The sequence below is a fragment of the Bubalus bubalis genome, chromosome 8, assembly GCF_019923935.1.
Source record: "Bubalus bubalis isolate 160015118507 breed Murrah chromosome 8, NDDB_SH_1, whole genome shotgun sequence".
NCBI classification, from domain to species: Eukaryota; Metazoa; Chordata; class Mammalia; order Artiodactyla; family Bovidae; genus Bubalus; species Bubalus bubalis.
In genome coordinates this window covers 12,164,860-12,190,499 of record NC_059164.1, presented here as the reverse complement: position 1 = coordinate 12,190,499, position 25,640 = coordinate 12,164,860, and the positions used below count along the sequence as shown (strand labels likewise).

Sequence of the window (25,640 nt, the reverse complement as noted above, 5' to 3'; positions counted from 1 at the left end):
GTAGGAATGAGTGATGCACTGCGCGAAGGTGAAAAGGAGGCCCCTTGAGCATCCTTGCCCCTCCCGGCCAGGCGGGGAGAGCCCTTGTTTTGAGTGGAAAGCACAGGGTTCCCACAGTTGTCTGCCCACGCTCTGGCCTTTGCGATGAGTTGCCGTCAATTGTTCCAGGCTCTCTGGGCACTGAGGTATGCTGGCCTCTGTTCGAGGTACATGGTAGATATTGTTTATCCAACTGAGAGTTAGAGGTAGACAAATAGATGTGATTTCTCCCCGGTAGAAGGCAGCCAAGATGATGAATGACGGAATTAAGAATCGTTGGTATTATTTATGATCCTGGTACAAAGCCGTGACAGCAATCTGTGCAGTCAACACATGCTTGCAACTTATATTTAGAAAATAAACAGCAGAGGAACAGGGAGTCGAATAACACCAGGAAGCTGAAGAAGAAACTTTTCCTCAACTTCAAGGCACAAATTAGACCCCGGGTGACCATTTCTCCTCTGGCTGCACAGCCTATGATTAGCCATTAAAGAAGAGCCTACACTTCACTGATGCTCTCATCAGAAATGAATCCACATTTCCTGGTTGTTTCCAGAATGCTTATAAAAATATCATTTGCACATGCCTTTTTCAAAGGAACTGTTTTATGCTGCACTGAAAAAAAAATTTTTTTTTTCACTTTTGGTTTTAAGTTCACGCACAGATGTTAGTCCAAATGCTTTCGTATCACTTTTAATAGTCTTTCTTGGTTTTTCTGATCTTCCCCTTCCCTCACGTTCTGGAAAATGGCAAAATACTAACACAGATGGAGAGCTAGAGGAATTCCCTGAGTGCTAGTGAAATGGGCAGGGGAGCAGAATTGTCTCATCCCTGGAGCAGGTGTATGGTGCCCAAGGACGCCACGATAGCTTTCTCTAATATATTGCTCCATCTCCTCTCAAATTTTTTACTGCTTGTTTTCTTTCTCCCTTTGGTTTTAATCTATAAGTCTCTGGAGTGTGACACACTCGTGGATAACATATCCGTGGATCCTGTGACAGGGGACCTGTGGGTTGGCTGCCACCCCAATGGCATGAAAATCTTTTCCTATGACCCAGAGAATCCTCCTGGATCAGAGGTTAGTTTGAGAAAAGAATCATATCAGCGCCTTCATTCCCAGCTAGTTTTCTCTTGAAAACATAAATCTCAGTTATATGTGCAAATAAAAGGGAGACGTGGATAGATGACCTAAATGATCAGATAAAGATGGAATTTGACTTTGGGAGGCATTTGAGGCAGAGTCTAGGTGGGAGACAGATGGTACCTGTAAACTGGGTGATTTGGGGGGTTTAATGAGGGGGCTATGTACAGAGATGTGGGGACAGGTAGGGAAATGAACGGGGGAGGGTAATATGGTACCCCAGGGCCACCACGGAGGTAGGCACAGCTACCAGAAGCCCAAACAAGGTGAGAGCTGTGTGTGGAGAGGCTGCTGGGAGGGGAACCTGACCTCTGGTTGAGGGATGGAGCCAACCAGATGAGGTCATGGCCCCACACGGGGGGGGCGGTGCTGGGGGCAGACACTCCGCCTCCTTCTCAGTCTGCCCACCCCTCCCTGCTGCTGCTTCCGGTCAACCTTTACTGGGAGGTGGAGGGAGCCCTAAGCAGGCTCTGGAAGGCTGAGCGGAGTGGAGAAGAGTCTAGAGGGCTGGGTTAGGACAGCCAGTACTGGATTGGGCTCCATATCTGTATTTCAGTAGTGAGTTTCTCCGATGTGGCCATTCACAGTAGTTTAAAAAATATAACAGGCCACATTGTTATGGTCTAAACACGTGTGTGTTACCTGCCTTCCTGTTCAACACCCTTTTCCTGTGTGTCAGTGCCTTTGCCAGTTCATGTAACAGAGCAGCTGCAAAGCAGAGATGCCATCCCCTCCAAGCCTTCCAGGCAGAATGGGAACACAAATCCTTGCTGGAAAGATCTGAGCTTGAAAGACCTCTTCTATCTTAGTTTTAGTATCCAGAGACTCTATTCACGTCATTGGTCTTTTTCTCAGTAGATTATTTTGACAGTGCAAGCAGGAATTTGAAACTCATTTTGCCATGAGCATCTGAATGTCTGCTGCTGCTGCTGCTAAGTCGCTTCAGTTGTGTCCAACTCTGTGCAACCCCATAGATGGCAGCCCACCAGGCTCCCCCATCCCTGGTATTCTCTAAGCAAGAACACTGAATGTCTACTATGACTTAACTAGGGTTTTCTACTCGGCTTTCAGTTTCTACTAATTATGCTGATTATTTACATCAAGTACTCAGTGTACTTTTTAGCATAGTTTACTGTTATGTATTCTTTTTAAGGGGCTCCCTTGGAGGTGGGCATGGCAACCCGCTCCAGTATTCTTGCCTGGATAATCCCATGGACAGAGGAGCCTGGCAGGCTACAGTCCACGGGGTTGCAGAGTTGGACGTAACTGAGCAACTGAGCATGCATTCTTTTTAAAGCTTTAAGAGTCAGTCTCATTCCACCCTTCACCCCTAAAAAAAATTTTTTAAAGCCTGTGTCTCTTGGATAAGAAACAAAAGCCAAATATGTATTTCCAACTACATGTTGGCCCTTCATAACCTTTTCTCTGGCTTTACAAGACAACTGTGATTATGATGAATGGCAACCCTTTGTGCCTTTTGCTAGTTCTTAGCTATTAGGACTGTGGCATGGTATGCTCAGTAGAATTGAGGAAATGTATGCTGTGGCGTGTTCACTGTTCAGAACTGGGCAGAATGTTAGATTCTAATTTGCTCTTGCTTGTTAGCTCATTTGGTGAACTTGAACCATTTGCTACAGCACGGACTCAGTTTCCTGTTCTAGAAAAAAAAAAATGCTTCCTTTCTAATGATGAATCTGGTAAAGAATAGCAAAAAGTAATAACCATCCATTATCTAATGCACTGCCCCACAGAAGAGTGACTTAGTTTTAATAGAAAGTGGTTTCCTAAAGCCAAGGTGCACCATCAACTATTTCTGAGTAAGTAACTTCTACACGTGAATGCTTTAGCAATTTCCTAAAACATCTGTTTTTGGTGCCAGCTGTTTTGAAGTGGTCCTTTTAAATCGGTGCATGGACCTTTTAATAATCAAGCACAAGCCTTCCTAATCTGTCAAACTCAGTGTTTCTGTATGTCTGCATCTGTTCTTCAAGTCATTGTATTTTCTCTTAAAGTCTTCAGAAGAACACCAACTTAAAGATGAAAGGGAATTTAGAGTTAATATAGTCCCACCTGAGCAGGGCGTGTCAAACCACTCCAGTATTCCTGCCTGGAGAATCCCATGGACAGAGGAACCTCGTGGGCTGCAGTCCATAAGGTCGCACAGAGTCAGACAGGACTTCAGCGACAGAGCCCGCACAGCACAGAGCCCCACCCATCTCATTCTACAAACAGAAACACACAGTAAGCGGAAGATCCCAAGTACAGCCCTGCACTCCTGCCTTACAGCGAGCTTGTGATAGTACGTGAATCATATGAGATTACCGTTTCATTGGCCCAAATTGTCAAATATTGGCTATCTTGTGTAGTCAACTTGAATACTACTATACTGCTGATGATGATATAATCATGTTTCTGCTCAACTAAACGAAGGAAACTGAACTCATAAAATCTTACAGATTAGGAGTTGGGACCTTAAGTTCAGAGGAATAATGAGTGCGGAGGAGAGGTATGTTCTTTTTGGGCAACCGTCTTTTTTTGGTTTTGTTTTTATTCCCATATTTAAAAACCAAGAATTACGTGTAAACATCCAAGTTCCAGGCTTACCTGAAAATACACGAAAACTGGCCTGAATTCCAGCATGGCAATATTTGACGGTTACTGAGTAACCCCAGCTCCATTCTGCGGTGTCCCACAGTCCTCCTTATGGTCCCACACCCAGGCTACGTTACTGTCCTACGGTTCTTGCTTCTATAGGTCTTCAGAGTGTCTATCTTTGTTAAAGATGATCTGATCAGAATCTGTCATCTTTGCCAATGAGGAAACAGATATCTATAGAGAGTCATTTTGGAACAAAATACGGTTCACCTAAAAGTCTCTTCTTATGGAGAAATGACCCCATATTTAAAGTTATGTCTCGAGTGACTTTAAAAAATACTAATGTAATGTTATTTTTGGATAGGTGCTCCAAATCCAGAATATTTTAGCAGAAGAACCCAAAGTTACGGTGGTTTATGCAGAAGATGGTAAAGTGTTGCATGGAAGTACAGTTGCTTCTGTGTACAAGGGGAAAATGCTGGTTGGAACTGTGTTCCAGAAAGCTCTTTACTGTGAGTTCTGACTGGCTGATCCGTACCCCTACCCTGACAAGTGGGAGCTATTCACTACAACTGCTTGCCACATCTGAGGGGGCCACAGTGATCTCATCTCAACAGTGAACGCTGACCTGAAACTTGGACATCACAGGAGATGGAGATCTGTTTAGCTGGGAACAGATACTTCGCATATGGCTTTTTTGGGCGTATAATATCAAATCAGTCTTGGAATATCTGAAAACTTCACTTACCAATAAAAATCCTTTAAATAAAATTGCGAAAATCATCACATCAGCTGTCAGGTCTTAAGTATTTTAACTATATGTGACCCGGAAAGTCCTCTCCCGAAAACATGTGTTCCCTGGAGCGTGTGAGCTTGTTGCTGCCTTGTCCTGTCTTGTGCAGGGAGCAGGATGAAGTCACATGTCGTCAGTGCCCCAGCACTCAGAGCCTTCAGTTCATGTGCCGGACAACCAGACGTGCAACCAAGGTGTCCTCAGCCCCAGGCTCACCTAACCATCACACTTCCTGGCACACACAGACTCATTTCCATCTTCCCTTCTAAATAGGACATTCCCAGAAATGGCTCAGTGGTAAAGAATCCGCCTGCCAATGCAGGAGATGTGGGTTCAATCCCTGGGTTGAGAAGATCCCCTGGAGAAAGGAATGGCAACCCACTCCAGTATTCTTGTCTGGAAGAGAAACCTGGTGGGCTACAGTCCATATGGGGTTGCCAAGAGCTGGACATGCCTGAGCTACTGAGCATGCATGCAGTAAATATAAACCTAAATTACCCCAGCCCTCCTCCTCTCTTGCTTATCCAGTTCCCCCTAGCAACGGCAAGTAGGAAAATCCTCAAATTCTTGGGAGTGTCATTGCACCTGACGATGATGAGTGTCTCAATTTGTTATTTCAACACAAATTGTACATTTCAGTTTCTCTGACTTGATAAAAGGAAGGAGTTTGTTCACTTCAATGACTGGGTATAGAAGGAAGCCCATAATTGATTCAGGTAAAACCAAGTGCCCTCAAAGACAATATTGTTGTTGAAGTGCTGTAGAGGTAGGTTTTCTCTTCCTATTTTCCTATTTTCCTTTCTTATTCTCACTTGCTGTGGAGGCTAAGAAGAAAGCAATGGAAACGTAAACAAATAAAAAAGTAGAAAATATCAACAACCTTTGGTTATCTTCTGAGAGATGTGACGAGGAAGAGAAGATGACTCTATCATTTTCTTATAACAGCTGGTTTGAAAAGGTTACCCATCTTCATTTATTTGTCTGTTTGGAAGGTATGGTTTTCAGGCTGGTTTATTTCTTTGGGATGACAAGGCAGTCCCATTAAAAACAAAGTTTTATTGAGGCACGTTCCATGATGATGGTCTGGCATTTTGGGGAAAATGCTCTGCAGAGAAATTGAGCACTGCCAACTGCTGATAATTCAAGACCCCTGACTTAAAGTAACAAATAGGAACATCTTGTTTGGATCAAAAGAACACCTTACTCACTTTAGGATTAGAGTTATCTTAATCACGATTTCAGCGGGCATAATATCCTGTGCCGGATGAGTGCCCAGTGATCCAGTGGTGCCGTTCACAGCCCTTGAACTGGATCCTTGAAAACACTGTTTTGAGACTCTCAATGGCTGTGGTGCTTCAGTGGGTATTTCCTTTGAGAAGAATCACTTGATATCAATAAAATGACTGTACTCTGTTCTCTCTTGTTCTTGGCAGAAGCCAATTCTGCCCCCCAAAGAAAGTTATCCAATTTGACATAGCTTACGCTCCAGATCATTCAAAAAGGGAAACATGCTTCCCCTTGGTTAGAAATTTCATGACAACTCCAAGGAAGAGAACAGCTTGGTGCATTTATTCCATGATGCTCAGATCTAAATTTGTGCACTGCCAAAGGTTTAGGCACAGAAAAATTATGGCCTGTGAGTGTGTGAGAGAAATTAATATCCCTCTTTTGTTATATTCAGTCTTCTGAACATTTAGGGCTTTAGGAATCAAACTATGGAAAGGAACCCCTTCCTCTGGGATGGCCTGACTTGAAGCTTGCCCCATGCCATGAGGCCAGCTGCCAGCCTGTGGACTGGCCACAGACCTGCTCCTGGCTGACAGGTATGAGAAGCCGTGATGGTGACGACGTGGCTAGAAAGATGGTTGAGGGAACTTCTAGTGGAAGCTTTGATCTTTTAACTTTATTCCCAGTTGCATAATTGGGCTTTCAAATGCAATCCTAGCTGCCAATTTACACTTTACCAGGGCCAAAATTTATTTTTAGTGTCATTTCCATGGAAAATGTGCACTTTGCTCTTGATTGATAGATGTATTTTGACAGTTAATACAGGTTTACCCAGTCAAGGCTTGTTTTAGTTGAAGGTGAAAATAGAAGAGGAAAAAAAAAAAAACCCATTACTTCGACATATCTTAGTATTTCTCTTTTTATTGCATTCGTTGTCTAACAACAATAATACTCATTGGCAAGAAATGTATTTACACTAACAAATTAAATTTAATCACAGGTATTTTTAGATTGGTCAGAAAACAAAGGACCACTGTGATATTTTGCTTTGAATGCCTCTGAAAACCAAAGAGTAAGAAATGGCATTTGAAACGAACAATCTAGAGAAGTACATATTAACCAAGCACAAGAGAACAATCCAGATGTGGCACTACTGTCTCTCCCATGCAAATGATCAGACATCAAAATGTACAAACCAAAATTTTCAGATAACATGCTATCCGTACTTATCGAACTTAAAATGATTTTCAAACAACTCTTTTCCTTTTAGTGATACAGAAAGAAAGATGAAAATAAATCGACTTCTCAACAACGGAACAGAATTCATTTTCTCTCTCTCGTTTTCAGCCGGCCAGTTTTGTAAGTGATAAACAGGTGAACTAGTGGTTTATCTGTGACACCATTAAAAAATACAAGAGCAGTAGTGATGATCATAAATAATATTAAGGAAAACATAAACATACATATATTTAAGGGTTTTCACTAAGCACTAACTAAATCTGATGTTGTTGGGAGATGCTATCTAGCTGGAGTGCCTCTTAATTTCCACTTGTTAAGGTGATTTTTATTTTGGCCAATTGTTCTTTCATGGATGAAAGATTAAATTCTTAACAAGAAGTCTGGGCGTGTGAATCAGATAGCTGAAGGAAACAGAACTGTACACCTTCCAACAACACACTCATGCTCACATCCACTTGTGTTATGTTTGGTGATGACCTAACCATGTCATCACTCCAAAAAAGAAGTAAATCAACGGTCCTGTGATAGCAACGCTGCCATCAGAGACACGGCGGTTAGCGACTGCTCTGTCACAGTGACCAAACACATTTCAGAGCGTGAGCGAATGCACAGGAACACGCAGTGCAATTTTTAGCCAAGGAAACTGCAGTCTGCAGTTGAAAATGCCCAAAGCTGCATAAACGTCTGAGCTTCATTCAGCTCAGCAATGTGCAATCTTGACATCAAAGCATCAGCCAAACATGTGAGGAAATTTCATCTTACTAAAATACCGAGTATCTAATAAACCAATTTTACCAAAATATATAAACATGTAGAAGGTAAGTGCATTTAGTAGAAATACATTAAAAAAAATCTCTTAAAATCTCATGAGCCATTCAATGTACACACACACACACACACACACACACAAGTGGCAATAAGGCTATGATACTGCTCGGGGTCCTATCTGACATTACCAAGTTCCATATGCAATTATGTTTATGCCGTGAGATTGTAGTTTGTGTGTGTGTGTGTGTCTGGTGGGAGATATAGTCACACACATGTAGTTCTGTACATCAACACAAAGGCATGCACATTCTTGAGACGTTGCCTCTTGCCCTCTTATTCTTTACCTCATTCATTCTTGAGTCCCTAGCAGCTTGGGGGTTGGGACTAGGGTGGGCCAAGGATCGGAAATCACGCTGTTCCTTTCATTCTCCATTCTGTAGGTCTGAAAGCAGGTCACAAGCCGTGCTTGGTTCACACACTCACACGTGTGAGCCTTTGAGTAAACATGACTCCCTCAACACGTCCACACAGACGTGCCCACACAAGCACGTAACGATCCTCTCTTTAGCATGAGGTAGACCCTGATGTTTCTGTGTTCCAGGAGAAATTACTTCTGCAGGCTTTTTCTTTGCTTTCTGACTTCTCCATTGGGTCTATTCGATGCCATTACTTTAAATACTACTGGTGTACTGTCTGTGTTATTTTTTTTTCCCCAGTGTTTTGGATCAAGACCAACTTTCCTGAGACTTCAAATGCCTAAAACAAATATAAACAAGATCTGCCTGCATACACAGACTGTTCTTCAGGAGGGAAATTTCTGAAGCGCATTCATATTTCTTATGACAAGGAGTCTTTCTAAGAATTTATTTCCCACCCCCATCTTCATAATGAAAACAATTTTAGTAGGAAATATGTATATTTCTGGACTTCATCCTTAAATGCTTAGTTTCAGAACAGATATATATATAGGTAGATCTTTAATTAAAGGTAAACTGGAAAAGGTATTTTAAAAACTGAGCTTTTCTTTTTCATTTAGAAAGCACTAAGGACTTGGCATTAAGCAAATGAGATGAACCCTTGTGACTGCGGTCCACCAAACTGAAACGCCTCTGAGCCACAGCTCTACTGGGACAGTAAATTCAGTTACTCAAATGAAGCTGATAATTTGGCAATATCTCCATGTAATCAAGGAGCTACATCACATCTAAGCATAGACATTCCTTTCAGTTTGGAACTTCTTGAATACTGTGGTCAAACATGGATGCTCCTCTCTTGCAACTTGGCCTGTATAACCTTTAACACTTAAAAATGAGTTAGAATAGCCACATAAATGTTAATTTTCATTTACCTTTTAAAAATATAATTCTAAAGCCTGTGTTAGTCCTATTTCACAAAGAAATTCTGTCTTCAGCAAAAAACCATAAAGGCTAGTTAAGGTGCTAGATCAAAAACCTGGCTTGGGCCTAGTAGTAGATTGGACTGGGATAGCTTAAAACTGTAGGACAGCAGTGACTACAGGAAAAAAGGCAAGGGCTCATGTGGTTCCTGTCTCAGCCTTTGTTTCCAACGACAGAGAAGCACTGCTAGGGTTCCCGTTTCGCGCCCCCTACAGGCGGAGTTCGGGATCAGTGCCCATCACACTGCAGTCAGGAACCGCAGCGGGTTAAAAGTGCGTACCTGCTGTGCAGGGAGGGAAACCCACGCCAGCCCCAACTAAAGGACCACAGCATAGAGTAGCTTTTTGGTCATGAAACTAATGGTGGACATCATCAGTGTGTTCCAATGGGCAAAAGTAAGTTTCCACCCTAACACTGCTCTGCAGTAAACTGATTCAGGGGGAAAAAAACAGGAGAAAACTATTACATAACCTGTGAGTTACTTCAAGGGAGATAATCTTAAATAATCTAAGTCCTTTAGTGGAATACCCTGCTCCAGACACTCAGCTCACACAACGCTCTGTCTACCATCTGGCCTCGCCACAATTCCCTGTCCCCTAAAGCATTACCTGTACCCCCAAACACTTTTGGCTACTGCAGGCGTCATACCGAGCTGTCGTTTAGGGAATACAGTTCATAGTAAGCAGATATTCCCTTTTTGTTCATTTTCTGACAAATAAAAAAGCTATTCAATACAAAGTCTTTAATGTTTATGAAGCAACAGTTCTGTGTTAAATTGTAAGGATACTGAAAACCACTAGCGTTAAAGTAAGGATTGTATAAGACACTGGAACCTCAATGAGGCATCATGCTCCAGAGTCAATAAAGAAAATAATAGTAAAACAAAATGTTCACAAGATCTGAGGTCCTTCACTTTGTTTTCAAATCCTTTTATCAATCTGTTTACTTTTTATCCTTTGTTGGACAATCAAATCAATTTTAGCAGTTTTAATTCGTTAAAATAACTCATTAAGACCTAAAATTACTATTAATTTAACTTAAAAAAAGTCAAAACAGTTATAATACAAAATAAATGATTTGAAGAATAAGAATTCAATTTATAACATTGTCAACTGGTCATTGATCTAAATATTGGAAGTGTACAAATAAAGTTGAAGAACAATACTTCTAAGACACTTAAAAATGCAATATAATCATAAATTATGTGCAGAGACTGAGACTTACAGACATTTCCAGTATATACATCCATTTTCAAATATTACCAAAGTGTAAACAATAAGATAATCATCCTTCTATTTCCACTCCTAAAATGAACACAGTGAAGCTTCCAGTATGATCCAGATCACTTTTTTCCCCAAAGATAAGCAAAAATCACAAACATTTACAACAGCAAGCACTAGCATTACCAGATTTTGACTAATTTAGTCTTTTAGTATTGAAAAGATTTGCTGAATTTTGTAGTTAATTGATAGTGGTTCCTGGTTTCTCATGACATTAATAAATAACAAAGCACCACACACCTCAAAATATTAATAGAGATTCCAGTACGGCAGTTTCATTATCATACCCCAAATGAAGACAGAAGAAAAATAGGTAGTGACTTCGATAATTATCAAACACAATGTTACTTTATGTTTCTGAGGATCGGATGGATGATCTCTACCTAGTGACAAAGGACTGAAGCTTAACAGACAATACTCTGTTACTGAAAAGGAAACAAGCCTTAGGGAAGAACAAGATTACAAACTTCTAGTTTAGACAATTTTAGATTTCAAATATTCAGACAAGCAAAAAAAAAAAAGAAAACAGCACAATGTTCAAAATAGGAGATGGCCTATATGGTAAGAAGCCCCTTTAACATTATTTGTTACTTGTAACCTTTGAAAGCTTTCCCCTAAGCTCTGTGTACAGAACATTTTCCAGTGGAAGATAAGGACGAAGACCCCCTGAAACCGAAGAAAAGGAAGTAAAATACTTGTCCAGGAATTCATCTGGCCTCAACTCTTGTTTGGAAACTTGTCCTCTGGAAAGTGGATGACCTCATTTTTGCAGCCAATGCAGCTAAGAGAACCAGATACGTGAGCATAAAAAGCAAAAGAGCAACAACAACAACAAAATCCATCATTTGAAATTTCTCGAGGTGAGTTGATTTTCTCCTCCATCTGCCCCCCTCTCCTGCACTTGAATTAGTTTGATGAAACACTGAAATCCTTAATACTGGCTTTAAAATAAGGACAGCTGCCTGCACTGCTAGACTGCATCGTGTGTACCATCTTAAACACACTTTAACTGTAAAGTGGAAATCTCCAAGGAATGAAAGAGACCGGCTCAGAAAAACCATTCAAAACATCTCTAAAATATAACTGACAGCTCTCCTTTACGGGAACATTCTGTGTGCTCAATAAAATTGCTTCTCTGGTTGAATGTTAGTCAAATCTAACTTTTCTCTAACTGGTATTTCTATTTTTCTTAAAAGTACATTTGTTAAAACTCTAACTGAGCCCACTTGGGAAATCTTGAGTAGAAAATATGTGATGAGTTCCTGATTGTGTCATAGTCAGGCTGAAGACCAGCCCGAATGTTCCCCAGGAGAGGAAACCTGAAAATGTTGGTTTCCTTAAAAATCAATTTCCTGTTCAATTTGTTGGGAAGAAAAGGAACTGTGTGGTGTGTGTCGGTGCTGCTGAAATACTGAACGTGCAGCAGTAGCAAAGGAAACAGATCCCAGGATCCCATGGCTGCATTAATGCTCGAATTTTTCTTTGTTTGCCTAAATCTGGAGGATAAATGTTACCCTCAGAACCCCAAAGTAATATCCACATCCACATTCTTAAGGCTTTTGCTTCCTTCTGGGGTTAGCAAGTAAGCGTAACTCTTTTCTCTCTTCCTGATGCCTAGCAAACAGGACAATTTGCCGGCTTTTAGCCATAGTCAGTAATTACATGGCAGAGCACCCACATTTCCACGGTGGGGCTGTCTCACAGTCCAGACGCCAGCAATGATAGGGGACCTTTCTCTCCGAGCGGATTCTGCAGCCGCGATCTCAGGGCAGAGCAGTGCTCCCGGCCACGCTCAGTTTCAGGACCCCGTGCCGAAAATGCATGGCACTCCGCTGACAACGCTAGGGTGTGTCATGCTTTTGCTGGACAGGGTCACGCTGGTTCTTCAAGTGACACCACCCACCCAACACAAAGAAACACTGCTACTTTGCGTCTCTCACAAATGAGATCCTTGGTTTGTTACTAAACCAAAGGGGGCTTAGGCTTATCTCAGTAGGTTAGGATTAAGAGTGTACTCTATGGATGCAGAAAATTGCAGTTATTGAACACACGGTTCCCCAGTCTGCCTAGAGCACATAGCGCTTGTCGTCAGTGTCTTCTTTGTCCTCCAGAGGAGAGCAGGGCAGGAAGAGGTGGAAGCGCCCGGTGTGCGTCACTGCTCACTAGCACCCTCTGTGGCCGTGGCCATCTTCTCCGTCTTCTTAGACTTCCGCTGCATTTGCTCTTGTTCCTTCCTCCTCAGCTTCTCTCTTTGTTTTTCCATTTTCTCCTGGGCCTTCCGAGCCTTCTCGAGAGACACCTTCATTTCCTTCAGTTTTTTTTTGACCACGGCTCGGTCCTGGGATGATGTCATTCCGAGAGCCTGAGAAGGAAACACACACACAAACCATCTGAAAACTGATGACCCCCTGTTTATGATGAGGCTGGTATCACGAGATAGTCCAAACTCAGGAACTGATATAAACATAATCCAAGAGGTAGAAAATGAGGAAGAGCGGAGTACATTTGCTAAAGGTCTACGTACTGCGGGGCTGAGCTTTACTTGTTCTTTTGCTCTTTGGAGTCCCGAGCACAGTACAGTGTAAACCTCAGCAAGTAAATGCTTTCTGAACTGGTAGTTAATGGGCAAATGAACAGCGGAAGGGCACAATTTGGCTTCTCCAAACTTTGGGCTGTACTGCTAAACTCATCACTATTTTCGCAAGCTCGGAGCAGGCCCCTGCTGCCCATCTCGGAGGGCTCGAAGAAGGGCAGGAGGGACTGGAACGGCTTCCCTTCTAGCAGTGCATTCACTGACAACGGAGGCCAAACATGCCTCAGGACGACAGCGCTGGTGTCAGCATGACCAGCCGTTCCCTCCCTGCAGGTAGACCCGTAAAGGAAGCCTGATCATAAGGAGGAGCTTGCCGTTCCCTCCCTGCAGGTGGACCCGTAAAGGAAGCCTGGTCATAAGGAGGAGCTTGCCGTTCCCTCCCTGCAGGTGGACCCGTAAAGGAAGCCTGGTCATAAGGAGGAGCTTGCCGTTCCCTCCCTGCAGGTGGACCCGTAAAGGAAGCCTGATCATAAGGAGGAGCTTGCCGTTCCCTCCCTGCAGGTAGACCCGTAAAGGAAGCCTGATCATAAGGAGGAGCTTGCCGTTCCCTCCCTGCAGGTAGACCCGTAAAGGAAGCCTGATCATAAGGAGGAGCTTGCTCCATAAGCCTGGAATTCAGAATAAGGGGAGCTGGTTACATATTTTCAATGTTTCACGACCTTCAGAATCAACAGCAGGATGCATCCATCTCCCCAACAGGGACAGGCCTGTCAATGGCCTTCATATTCACAGGCTATTGACTGAGCTCTAACCTTTTCAAGACCGTCAAGAGATACTCGGCTGCCATCAGCCCAGCAGGGCGCCTGGGTGGGGGTGGTGGGCTGGCTGTGAGCTCCTTTTGCCCTTTTCCACAGGGTAAGTGCCACCTCAGACTCTAAAGGAGATAGGCAGGACAGGTGAAAATGAGAGCGTGATGGCCGGGGAAGGGGGGACATGGCCTGCTGCAGCGGGAGGACGAAGTTCTGGGGAGAACACAGTCCTGGTTTGGAGTGGTACGCAGGGAACAGTGAGGGTGGAGGAGAAAGGACTTTAAAAGGGGAGATCCACGGATCTGGATTTTAACTTTAATGTCATGGGAGAGTCCACATTGGCCATTATTAAAACTCACACTACAGAGGAAGTAAGCAGAGTCAATACATGGACCATGTGGTGTTTGGCAGAAGCAATGGATGAACCTCTAGCATTCCTGCTTAGCAGTCTATTGTTTAATTCAGAACCCAGCAATTTTCCAAAACCTCCTTTACCACTGGGAAATGATTCAATGTCCTCTCTGCTGACCGTGGATGAGAAGTACCTCTCAGATATGCAGAAGGCTCTTATCTAATGGAAACATTTCAGGTGCTATGAGTAATACAGATTATACTTGGTAACATACAGTTCTTTACCTTAAGTTTATTTCCATCCAACTGCAGGAGTTGCTCTCCAGTGATGTTTTGGGCACTGAATTCAGAGACATACTGCTCCAGATTTAGGCTCATTAGCCAGTGAGAAACCTGCTGCACGCTCCATTCATGAACGGCCCGATTCGGATACTGACTGTGTTTGGGAGACTGTCCGTCATCAAGGATCTGAGGTAGGAATGTTATGCAGGGTTGTTAAAGGACTGAGAAGCTGTAGCTCAGTAGGAATGTGATGCTATGAAAAGCCAGTTCTTGCCTACTAGAGCCACACCTGCTTTTAAGCCCTAGAGTAAATGGATGGGTCTAGCTGTGTGTGACACACACAGTGATCACCTCTACAGTTTCCTTAGGCATTTGGAAATTTAAAAATTCCCCCAAACAAAGCAGCATTTTAATGTAGGAAGTTAATAACTGAAAAATACATTTAATATCACAAGTTTTTACATTAAACCACTTTGGAAAGCTTATCAGATGCAGAAAACAAGTACGTCATTTATCTCTGTATGTAATGAACTGCTCTGCATTGGTCCTCTGCTAAGACATTAGAGATACGTAAAGATACATTTTAAAATACTGAGGTATATATTTTACTTAGAAGGGGAGCAGTAAGCCCTCAAGCATTCTTAGTAGGGGAGATTTCACAGCCATTATTTCATTTGAGCAGCAAGCAAACCTGTAAGGAAGGTGGGATAGGTAATTTACAAATTATCAAATTACTTTTAATAAATGAGGCAAGGGAAGCTCAGAAAGTCTACAGACCTGTCCAAGATTATGCAGCTAGCAAGTGGCAGAGCTCAGTACTTAGTAGTTTATTCTAAATCTCTGGCTCTGTCCAACACAGGAGAACACTATGAAGAGTGCAAAGGCAGCTTAGTTTTAAGACCCACTAGGCTGAGAGGAGATGACGATGGTGATAAATCTGGGAGGACAGATGGGAGCACCTTAGTGACCATGCAGGGAACACAGGAGGAAATGGGGAAGCTGAGATGAGGGCAAAGGGGTGAAACGCAATGGTCTGTGTCAGGCTAATGGTGGTGGGAGACACACCAAGGGGCTCTGGAGGTGGAGATCCTTTTGAATGTCTTTTCCACTAAGATTGAGACAGGGCAGAGAGTGAAACTATTTAACATGAGGAAACCCACTGCAGGGGAACACTTCCTGTCTAGTTTGATTTTAAATCATTACAAAGAAGGAAAAGAAGCTTCAGATGCTACCCCATAAGCCACCACACACAGCCCACTGAGAGCTCACCTCATCATCTATCATATCCAGGCTCTGAGTGAGAGAGCAACAAAGGAATCAAAAAGAGAAGTGTTATAGGAAGCACGCATATGCAGTACACATTTTCCATACAATTAAAATCATGCCAGGTCTGAAGAATACGGACAGAAAAATTAAAGAGGAATAAAAGTTTTACAAGGCAAAAATCATGTTAGAAAGAAGTAACTAGGAACAGATATTTCGGGTGAATCTATCTTTACTTATCGCGCTTCTCTCCCCGACCCCAGCCCGCTTCTAGTACTGGTATTTCTTTCTCCTTATCTCTCGGGGCACTGAGTCACATGAATTACCAGTGTAACTTTCTGCGTCTCCTGTACACAGTCATCTCCCGAGAAGTCATCAGTACCCACTTGACCCTGACTTCTAAGTAAAGGTCTTCCCTACTGGTCCCTCCTGATCAGAATCACACCTCTCTCCTCTCCCCCGTGGTGATCCTCAACCAGGGGCCACGCCTGACTTGGAGGGACCACCGGGGGTGGTGGAGAAGCTGAACGAGGGGAAGGGTGGGCTGTGCAGTGCTCAGCAACCCAGCCACACCCCTCTGTGGAGGGCCATCCCATTTACATGCAAGAAAGGCCGAGGAGTTCCCTGGACAGCTTAAAGGGGCTCAGAGACAGAACGTGGCTTCCATGTTGAGGCAGACAGCGGGCGAAATCACAAGGCTTTTACATCAAATATGAAACCATAGTTCTGATGACTGATCTGCAAAATCTGCCTGAAAACGTTTTTGTCTGCGACAGTTTAAGGGTCACGTGCACGATCTGAGAAGGCAGCTCAGCCGCCCGTGCCATGCACATACCTCATCGGATGAGAGCACCAAGGACTGAGAGAGTCCGGGCGTTTTGGGCTCTGCTCCCAGGCCGCTCAGGTCTGCTGAACTGGTGCTGCTAGGACTGAAATCGTCATTGAAGGTAAAATTCTGAAAAAGTAAATAAAGCTCAGTGTTAAATGAGCATGGTGAGTGAGCCAGAGAGAAGCCTGCTTACAAGTTTAGAGAGGTTCTTTTTAGTCCTCTTAGAAGAGATGCAGATTTGGTTGGGTGGCCTTCACCCGGCAGTGGTTGAGAACTCTAGCCTTCTGTGCTGCACACAGAATTCTGGGCTCTTTCTCTATCACATGAAAGGCCAGGCATTTTAGAGAAATGAGTCTTCAATCTCTCTTCAAGGGTACAGCATTCATTATCCTCTACAACTGCTCAGAGGAGTCATGTTAATAAGCCTATCTTCTTTGGCCCTAATTGTGACGAGTAACAGTGTAAGTAAAAATACAAGATGGTGTGGCAAGCCTGAGTTATTAGGAACAGATGGCAATCCAAATTAGAAAGGTAACTTGAGCACCCCCTGGGAAGGACTGCTTGCCGCTGGCCGTGAAAACACCGTTGAGAAGTGGCAGATCCTCTCCTGGATGTAACCTTCAGGATGAGGAGTTCTGGGGGGTCACAATCTGACATCACACTAGTAGTTACACGCTAAAATACAGCTCTCGCACAGCGCCAGGAGTACCAACGAGGCTGGAGCAGCCAGACACACGGTTCCAAACAATCACCTGGGGTTGGAGGAGGTCGGGTGTGTCAGAACTTTATGAAAACTTCCCCAAAACTTTATGAAAATGTTCAGTGGATGCTACAGTCAAATAAACTCACAATGACTACATAGTTGCATTTGTGAAAACATTTTAAACCAAATTCTTGAGAGTCTCTCCAATGCAAGATAAGGCTGGAATTAGTCAAACAACATTCAGACTTCTCAGATCCAAGACTGAAAATGTTTCGAGACCAATGTGGTCTGCTGTTGGCAAACCTTCTTTTGCTAATAATTCTAGAAGCATTGCCTTTCCTGGAATTCTAAGCACCTGACCAACACCATCTCGTTTCTTATTCCACTTCCTTAGGAACTGGACTGTTACAGCTTCCCATTAGGCTCCCTTGCCTTGGGTTTAGTTGGTTGTCAAGAATAAAAACCATGGCAGAGGCTAGAGAATTCAGTACCAAACTCCGAAGGTTTGCTAAAACTTCAGAAAAGGAGATGAAGTCAGAGTACAAGGAGCTAAGCTAGTAAAACATTTAAGCATGAGAGCATTTAACAGCACATTACCATTTGATACTGTCAATGGAGATACGACCTCACACTCTGTCAAAACGTTATGAGCTGTTGACCTCAAGAAAAGAGTTAAATTCAAGGAACATTAATCACAGGTTACTGTTTGAGAAAGAAAAGTGAACACAGATAACAGGAGACCAAGCCACACACGAAAGTTAGTCACCACATGTGTTTCAATAAGCTGTTAGGTAAGGTTTGCAGCGTCATGCTGGAAATAACCATCATGCATTTAAAGACAAATAAGCATATAATTCCCCATTCTGCTCAAGTTAAAAAACTCTGGTGATAGAATGATCACAGTTTATCAACACGGAAGTTTGATTTAAAAGAAGAAATAAGTTAGGGTGCTATGTCAGCATTGATTTGTTTGAAAGGGTTTCATTTAGATATATTGAACACATATTCGGTCTCAAATTTATTTGTTTTCCAGTAAATCTTGAAGAGCACAGCAAAAATAGTTTTGTAATGTAATTTAAAGTGGAATACTTGGTAAACAGATTTATCATACTGTTCCAGGATTCAAATGTATCTTTCCCAGCATGGCTTAACTGTCAAACTGAGATTAAATAGCAATATGTGAAAAGACAGGCAAATCAAAGATTAACGTACAATCTAGAACGGAATAGTGTTAAAGAAGGTGGTGGTTAAATAAGGCTTTCTTTCTCCCCAACACAAAAATACCATGCATTGTTTATTGCAGGGTTATCACAGTGGTTTCTCAAATCCAGAGCGTACACACAAGTTGAGAATGCTTTCCAAAGCCTGAAGAGGAGGAAGGATTGGGGTTTTCTTGTTTGCTTTTTAAAATCCACGTGTTTTCTACCTTAGACCCCTTTTTATCTGAAATTAGAGCTTCAGGAGAAGGCTGAGGGGGGCTTGCAGATGAAGGCAGATTCCTGAAGGAATAGGATCCTTTTCGGCTTTCATTAAACCACGAGAAAGGCAGGCCAGTTGAGCGTGTGGAGGCCTGAGCAGTGGAGGATGGTGTTGGTTTCCAGGTTTCCAGCCTGCATCTGAAGATCCTGGGTTATGAAAAGAGGAGGTGTGTTAGACAGAGGAAAAGGGCAGATGGAAAACTTACTGAACTGAATTTTTAAGGGACTCTGAATACAGTTTGAAGTAATAGTTTGAGAAATTGTTCTACACAACAGAGTACAAATTTTGCACTTTTGACTAGAACATTAATCTTTTTTTGCATCTAAATGGATGTTATAACAATGATAAGTATTTTGGTATCACCACTGCCATGATGACTTTTTTGAAATGGGAATAAATGTGTGTGGATAAATTAGCATCAGAGAGGGGCACGGTCTTTTAGGAACTGCTCTGAGTGAATGATCACAGTGTCCCCTTTATTCGGCTCACACAGCAGTGCCTCATTGCTGGTGACAGGAGCTCAAAAGCAGCATTTCACCCTGGCCTCCTCGGAACACGAGTTCCCAAGAGCCTGAGCCTTTAGAAAATGAGATATTTCATAACTGGAAATTTCTGGGCTCATGGTACTTTAAGCAGAATACACACCTTACTGGTTTTTATCGTGATCTTAGTGCCTTATCATAGGAGGAGCACCAGACTAGAGGTCCTAAACCCTGCTTGGATGTCCAGGGTCTTTCACTTCCTGTGTACATGACCTTGGGCCTTCTTTGCCTCTATTTCCTCATCCATAAAAGGTAGATATTTTATGTATCTTATATGTGCTTAAGAATTAAGTTAGATATGTGTGAAAGTGCTTTGAAAACTGTAAATGTAGAAAGGTCTGTGCTTAATGTTTAACATTTTAAGGACTCAAAGGCATTTGAAAAACAGTCTGAAAACAGACTTTGTTTTCTTAATGCAAGCACCTGCATATTTATATTTATCTTTTGGTTAAAAAAATCATCAAGACCTAAGGCAGGAATGGGCAGGAGTTTCTGTGCATTTTGGAAGAATGCACCCTCAGTAAGTTCAAGTGGTAACTAATATTTATTATTTGTTAGCTGTTAATGTCAAGGCTATGGTTTTTCCAGTGGTCATGTATGGATGGGAGAGTTGGACTGTGAAGAAAGCTGAGCGCTGAAGAATTGATGCTTTTGAACTGTGGTGTTGGAGAAGACTCTTGCGAGCCCCTTGGACTGCAAGGAGATCCAACCAGTCCATCCTAAAGGAGACCAGTCCTGGGTGTTCATTGGAAGGACTGATGCTGAGGCTGAAACTCCAATACTTTGGCCACCTCATGCGAAGAGTTGACTCATTGGAAAAGACCCTGATGCTGGGAGGGACTGGGGGCAGGAAGAGAAGGGGACAACGGAGGATGAGATGGCTGGATGGCATCACCAACTTGATGGACATGAGTTTGGGTGAACACCGGGAGTTGATGATGGACAGGGAGGCCTGGCGTGCTGCGATTCATGGGGTCACAAAGAGTGGGACGTGACTGAGAGACTGAACTGAACTGAACTGAATGTCATGACAACAAAGAGATTCCCTTTCAATTAAAAATGCCTCAACAGCATGGCTTATGGGCATCTTACATCCCAGAAGTATACTGAATCTCAACCTCACATTTCATTTCACATTATTTTGAAAAATTACACATTTAAAATTTACATAGATGATACAGCTCCTAACAATTTCTGTTCATTTCTAAAGTATATTGTGAGAATCAAATGGGACAACTATTATAAAAGCATCCTGAAAAACTGTAAAGCAATATACAAATGTAAAGGGGTTATGAGAACAATAACTAAAGAGAATGCAGAGGTCAGTAAAGTTTTAGCAGTGCTGAAACCACAGGTTGGATGAGTAAAAGTATTCATCACACTAAAAGAGTACAGAAGATATGATTTTAATTCTGTATTTATTTTTTAAAAAACCAAAGGGGTCTGCAAGGATAATAGATAACGACCAACCAGAAATATGCCAACCTTCAACTTTATCCTAAAGTTTAATGTAAAAAAAATTATATTCTTAAATCCATTTACTATTAAAAAATGGGGGGTGGGGCGGGGTTACAATAACTGAACTTAGGAAAGCATACTAGCAGAGGCAGACTGGTCTTCTGTGAGTGAGTGAAGTCACTCAGTTGTGTCCGACTCTTTGCGACCCATGGACTGTAGCCTACTAGGCTCCTCTGTCCATGGAATTTCCCAGGCAAGAATACAGGAGTGGGTTGCCATTTCCTTCTCCAGGAGATCTTCCCGACCTGGGGAGTGAAGTCGGGTCTCCCGCGTTGTAGGCAGATGCTTTACCGTCTGCGCCACCAGGGAAGTGCACTTTTTATTCCTGGATCATGGACCAGGGCAGTGGTCCCCAAGTAAGTCTGATAAGTAAGCATCACCTGGGGAAGCTATATGAACACAAATTCTTGGGTACCTGGACTTACCAAGCTAGAATTTGGGGGAGACGGAGGTAGGAAGTCACTGCACTGGTTTCCCATGCCCTAATTTCCTCTTTCCAGGGTAACACAATGAGAACCAGTTGTCATTCTATATGTGGTCGACATTATATGTGAGGAATTTAAAAAATATGAATCTGTAAGGTTATATAGGAGAAGGACAGCTTCCCCCCTTCTCTTCTCTAAGAGAGGGAGAGAGATCTTATCCCCTTAATGTAAACAAGTTCATCTTGAGAAGGATCTTGGGTTCTTATGCTTTGGAAAGTGATCTATGTCAGAGGAAGGTAAGACTCATGTCTCTAGCTTTACAGCCCCTAGAACATCTCCATGGGGTTGGGTCTCAAAGCCCCTCTCCCTGTCCCCACTCCTGGAAAATGTAATCACATACCTCTGGGGAGGTAAATCTCTCTGCAGGTAAATCTATCTAGTTAGTCATAATTTAACTTCTCCGGGTTATCTTTTAGCTCAGTCCCACATTCCAGTAAAAATGCTCAGAAAGCTCTAACTGTGCTTTAAAACATAAAAATATTTTTTATGCTTTAAAGATTTTTTATATTTTATATAAAATATCTTTTACATGCTTTAAAACACAAAAATATTTTCTCTGTAGTCTCATACTCTTATAATTGGGGATATATGAGATAACCTGGACCTGATGTTTATTTTTCTCTGGTTATAAATTTCTGAACCAGTTAATCAAAGTAACATGGGAATTTTTTTTAAAAGTTCCATCTGTAATTCAAATAAGGTATGGTAGTACTTAAATATATGGATACTGTTTTCAAGTTTATAAATAGGCCACTATGAACGACAGCATGAGTATCCTGTCCTATGCCCAAGTGAACTGCTTTTGTAACAACGCTTTTAAAACAACCACCACTACAACTTTTAATAGATAGGAAGTAGGAATATTATTGCCTGACTGTTTTCATTCTAAGACCCATGAGGACGACTTTTGGTAGCTCAAATCCTAGCCAGGTATGTTTTAAGACCATACCTCACTAAACCCTTTCATAAAATTCTGTCAGGAAAATACTCAAGACAAATCATTCCATGTGGACTTGAACATCCAGCACCAAAGATGGGTCTGAAGGCCATGATGTGAGAATGATGAAGTCATGGAAGTTCGGCCCTGGATGACTTCCAGAGGCTTTCTGCTCTAGCTTTCTACACCAAGATAATCGATAATACAGAGGAACAGTCACATAGAAAGCAACAAAAGCCCAATTCTAAGGAGACAGCAACTGTCCTCACAGCTGCAAACCACCAGCTCCTGGGGTACTTTGAAAACTGTGTTCCAGTTCTCCAGGAGGTCTGGTTGTGCCTCTGCTGAGGCTGTATCCTGTCCCCCTCATTTCTTTGTGTATCCTTGACTCTAAAGCTCTCTGGGCTGATGGAACCTCTGTGTGGTTCCTATGTCCTTCAAAAATAGAACAGTGGTGTGCTTCCATTTGCTTGGAACTAGAGTATAGAATGTGCATTTAAGAAATAAAATTCTCCACTACTTTAAAATTATAGACCTATCAGCTTACCACCTTTTCTGAAACAAATGCCAATCTCCTTTTGGATAAACTCAACTCTTGGGTCTACAAAAGGAGCAGAGAGGGTTTGGTAATGGTTATTCTATGATTACTTACTCTTACAGACTGTTTCTCTTTGTGGAGAAATCTGTTAAGAATAACATAAAATTCTTCCTTCCTTAACTTTTTAGAGTTTGAGGGCAGATTATGGTCCAGGAGGCATAAACTCTATCTAGATCCTTAATAATCCCCTTGAAAAATCATGATTGGTAGAAATGAATAATTAATAGATCTGAAAATAACTTTTGGAGGATCAACACAGGTATGTGTTCTATGCTTATTTTTCTTTTATAGTTTATACACTAATGGTTCACTATCACTTTTGGAAAAAGTAGATTCATAAATTACTGTTACATCCCTGTTGGAAACTCTCACTTTCTTTTTCCTTTTTTTTTTTTTTTTCTGGTGGCACGGCATATGGGATGTTAGTTCCCTGACCAGAGATTGAACCTGTGTCCCCTGCCATGGAAGCACTGAGTCTTAACCACTGGACCACCAAGGAAGTCCCCCTGATTGCTTTATTCGTAGGAACTGGGAGAAAGCATGGCTTCAAATTAAGTCTCCATAATCCTGAAATGTCATTTTTGGGGGGTGTTATAGGGGAAGTAACTGTCTCCTGGCCTGTAAATGGTTTACAATTAGCAACTCTATAAAACAATTAACTAATTTGTACACATCTTGAAACCAGTTTATCCTGGTGCTAGCACCCCAAAATTAAGTTGCTCAGGTAAACATTCCTTGGTGAATTTTTTCAGTTTAACTTTGAATAAAAGGTGTATAAAATACTCAGACTATAACTGGAGTCATCAAAATATAATGAGGCGTCCAGGAACTGCCAGAACAGAGAAAGTATAAACAGAATATAGAACTCAAGCAGGTAGTAAAGGAGATTAAGTGAAGAAAGTTAGGTGCAATCAGAGGAAGGGTTGCAGACCTCCATTTACTCAAATCAGATGAAGTAGTTCTGTAAGGCTCTAACATTCACCAAGGAGACTGGAGTTGTAAAGCCAGCCTCTTCTGAAGGCGACCGAGAGACCTGAACAGGTAACAGCTGTAACAAGAGGGTGTCCACCTGCAGCCAGGCCAATAACACTGAATACATCCTGCTTCTAGATTCTGAGTTATAGTCTAAATATCTGGTCAACAGTCAACAGCCCATCTGAGATGGTCACTATAGACTGCTTAACCTTGACTGATGATGGGGTTTAGGAAATGCTACCCCAAAATATGGCACCTAGGCATATCTAGTATTTTGAATATTTTAAACTGAAGGAATTTGAGAAATGGCAGGTGCAGGAAGAGCTCTCTGACCTCCCACATCTCCCCTGAACCAGGTCATAAGACCCTGGGGTAAGAGGTGCCCTCCTACATCCAGAGGAGAGGAGTAGGCATCTCCACGGGTACCAAGAGGGATCTGAGCAAATGAATGAACAGGACTTGCTGAGTTTCCTCAGCTTACTGCTCTTCGCTCATACCTTTTTGTCCTATCACATTTCCCCAAAACTTTCTACACTTCATCAAATCTACTATAAAAATTCTTCTTGCTTAACTCCTTCTCTGGGTCTTCATTTCCTTATGGAGGCTCCTGTGTCTCATAAAAATAACATTAAATACATTTGTATGCCTTTCCCTTAACTGTCTTCTGTCAGTTTAATTTACAGGGCTTCAGCTGGAGAACCTAGGAGTATTGAGGGAAAAATATATTTTTCTCATTTTAGATGGAGATGAGTCTTTCCCATACTGGGAAGATATAAAATGAAACAGCAAGATGACAATGTAAATAAAATCTATATTATAAAAATAAAAATGTTAGCTCTGGAGTAATACATATATTGCTGAGTATCTACAAAAATTTGCATTAGAAATCTGTGAAACTTGTCTGTTGAGTCTATTTTAATATATTTAACTGATTTCAGATTTAACTAGTTAAGTTAAATAACTACACTGATAAGAGTATTGGGACCTTCAGAGTCACTATAGCTATTTTAATTTATTAGATTTTGAAGTTTTTTAAGTATGAAAAGTACTAACTTCTTAGGAATGTTAGTGTGTCAGGTTTCAGGCACAGAGAATTACTTGAAAGGAAAACGAAATAGATTAAATTTATAAATGCACCTAAAACAGGACAATTTTGGGGCAATGAGTCTGCTCTCCTGAGGCTAAGCTAATATTGTTCAAAGGTCTTCACGAAAGTGACTGCCTTTATTTCACATAAGATTTTATTAGATGTATACACAAAATGAGATTTGTAAGCTGAGCTGAAACTCAAAAAAAAGGTCGGTTGTAAAACTGGGAGACTTTATTAATTACTTTAAATTTATAACACAAATTTAAGGACAAAGCTACCTTTGGGCATTGAAAACATCCAGTGAAAGGGAGAGCGCCTAGGAGCCCATGGCCAAGGTTAAGCTCTCCGCCGGTGCTTTCCTGAGTGTCTGCCACCATTGCTCATGGATCCTAACGGCTTGCAAACATGTGCTCAAAACTTTCCAAGCTCAAAGGCTCAAATTATTCTGCCAATTTCTGATCGCCATCCTCCACTGGCATTTATAACTACATTTTTGTTTATAAACATTTTTTTTAGGGAAAAATTTGGCTCCTCTCCGGACCAGGTTTAGGCAGATTTAGGTTTTCCTCTCTGTGCTTCATCTTGCTCTTAGCTCTTCTGAAAGGGTGTATTTCCTCCCCCACTCAGTAGCAGAGGCTCTGCCCTTGCTCCGCAACAAGGCAGAACTGCCCTCCACGTACTTGTCTCTCAGTATAATCTCAAAACTCACTTTAGTGCTATGATTTATCTTTGAGAGAAATGGCATCTATGAAGAGTGGTCTGAACTA

The 25,640-nt window shown here is 42.0% G+C and overlaps 2 protein-coding genes and 1 long non-coding RNA gene across 20 annotated transcripts in view; 2 read left to right on the top strand and 1 right to left on the bottom strand.

Annotated features, from left to right (window-relative positions):
• The window catches only part of PON1 (paraoxonase 1), a 36,575-nt gene extending 30,287 nt beyond the window's left edge, over nt 1–6,288 (top strand). Inside the window, exons 8-9 of one of the 3 annotated variants that reach the window (XM_044946453.2) lie at nt 989–1,117; nt 6,250–6,288. In XM_044946453.2, the coding sequence (XP_044802388.1) occupies nt 989–1,117; nt 6,250–6,273 (153 nt within the window). In that variant the 3' untranslated portion in view covers nt 6,274–6,288. Of the gene's footprint in view, nt 1–988; nt 1,118–4,139; nt 4,562–6,249 lie in introns of those variants that run through there. The other 2 variants (XM_025291988.3, XM_025291990.3) reach the window with 2 other exon arrangements.
• Nucleotides 6,289–6,698: 410 nt separating this feature from the next.
• The window catches only part of PPP1R9A (protein phosphatase 1 regulatory subunit 9A), a 339,661-nt gene continuing 320,719 nt past the window's right edge, over nt 6,699–25,640 (bottom strand). For 6 of the 14 annotated variants that reach the window (XM_025291975.3, XM_025291972.3, XM_025291973.3 and 3 more), the window contains 5 exons: nt 18,676–18,874; nt 16,553–16,672; nt 15,724–15,747; nt 14,458–14,640; nt 6,699–12,841 (listed from right to left, as the gene is read on the bottom strand). In XM_025291975.3, coding sequence (XP_025147760.2) covers nt 12,632–12,841; nt 14,458–14,640; nt 15,724–15,747; nt 16,553–16,672; nt 18,676–18,874 — 736 coding nt within the window. In that variant the 3' untranslated portion in view covers nt 6,699–12,631. The remainder of the gene's footprint in view (nt 12,842–14,457; nt 14,641–15,723; nt 15,748–16,552; nt 16,673–18,675; nt 18,875–25,640) is intronic. The other 8 variants (XM_044946443.2, XM_044946446.2, XM_044946449.2 and 5 more) reach the window with 4 other exon arrangements.
• Nucleotides 11,207–19,916, top strand: LOC123334647. 3 transcript variants are annotated; one of them, XR_006552637.1, is made up of 4 exons: nt 11,207–11,339; nt 14,485–14,645; nt 16,494–16,664; nt 19,859–19,916. It is a non-coding gene; the product is annotated as an uncharacterized LOC123334647 (long non-coding RNA). The 3 variants fall into 3 exon arrangements; XR_006552639.1 differs by having other exon boundaries at nt 19,829–19,886; XR_006552638.2 differs by lacking the exon at nt 11,207–11,339 and adding an exon at nt 13,546–13,630.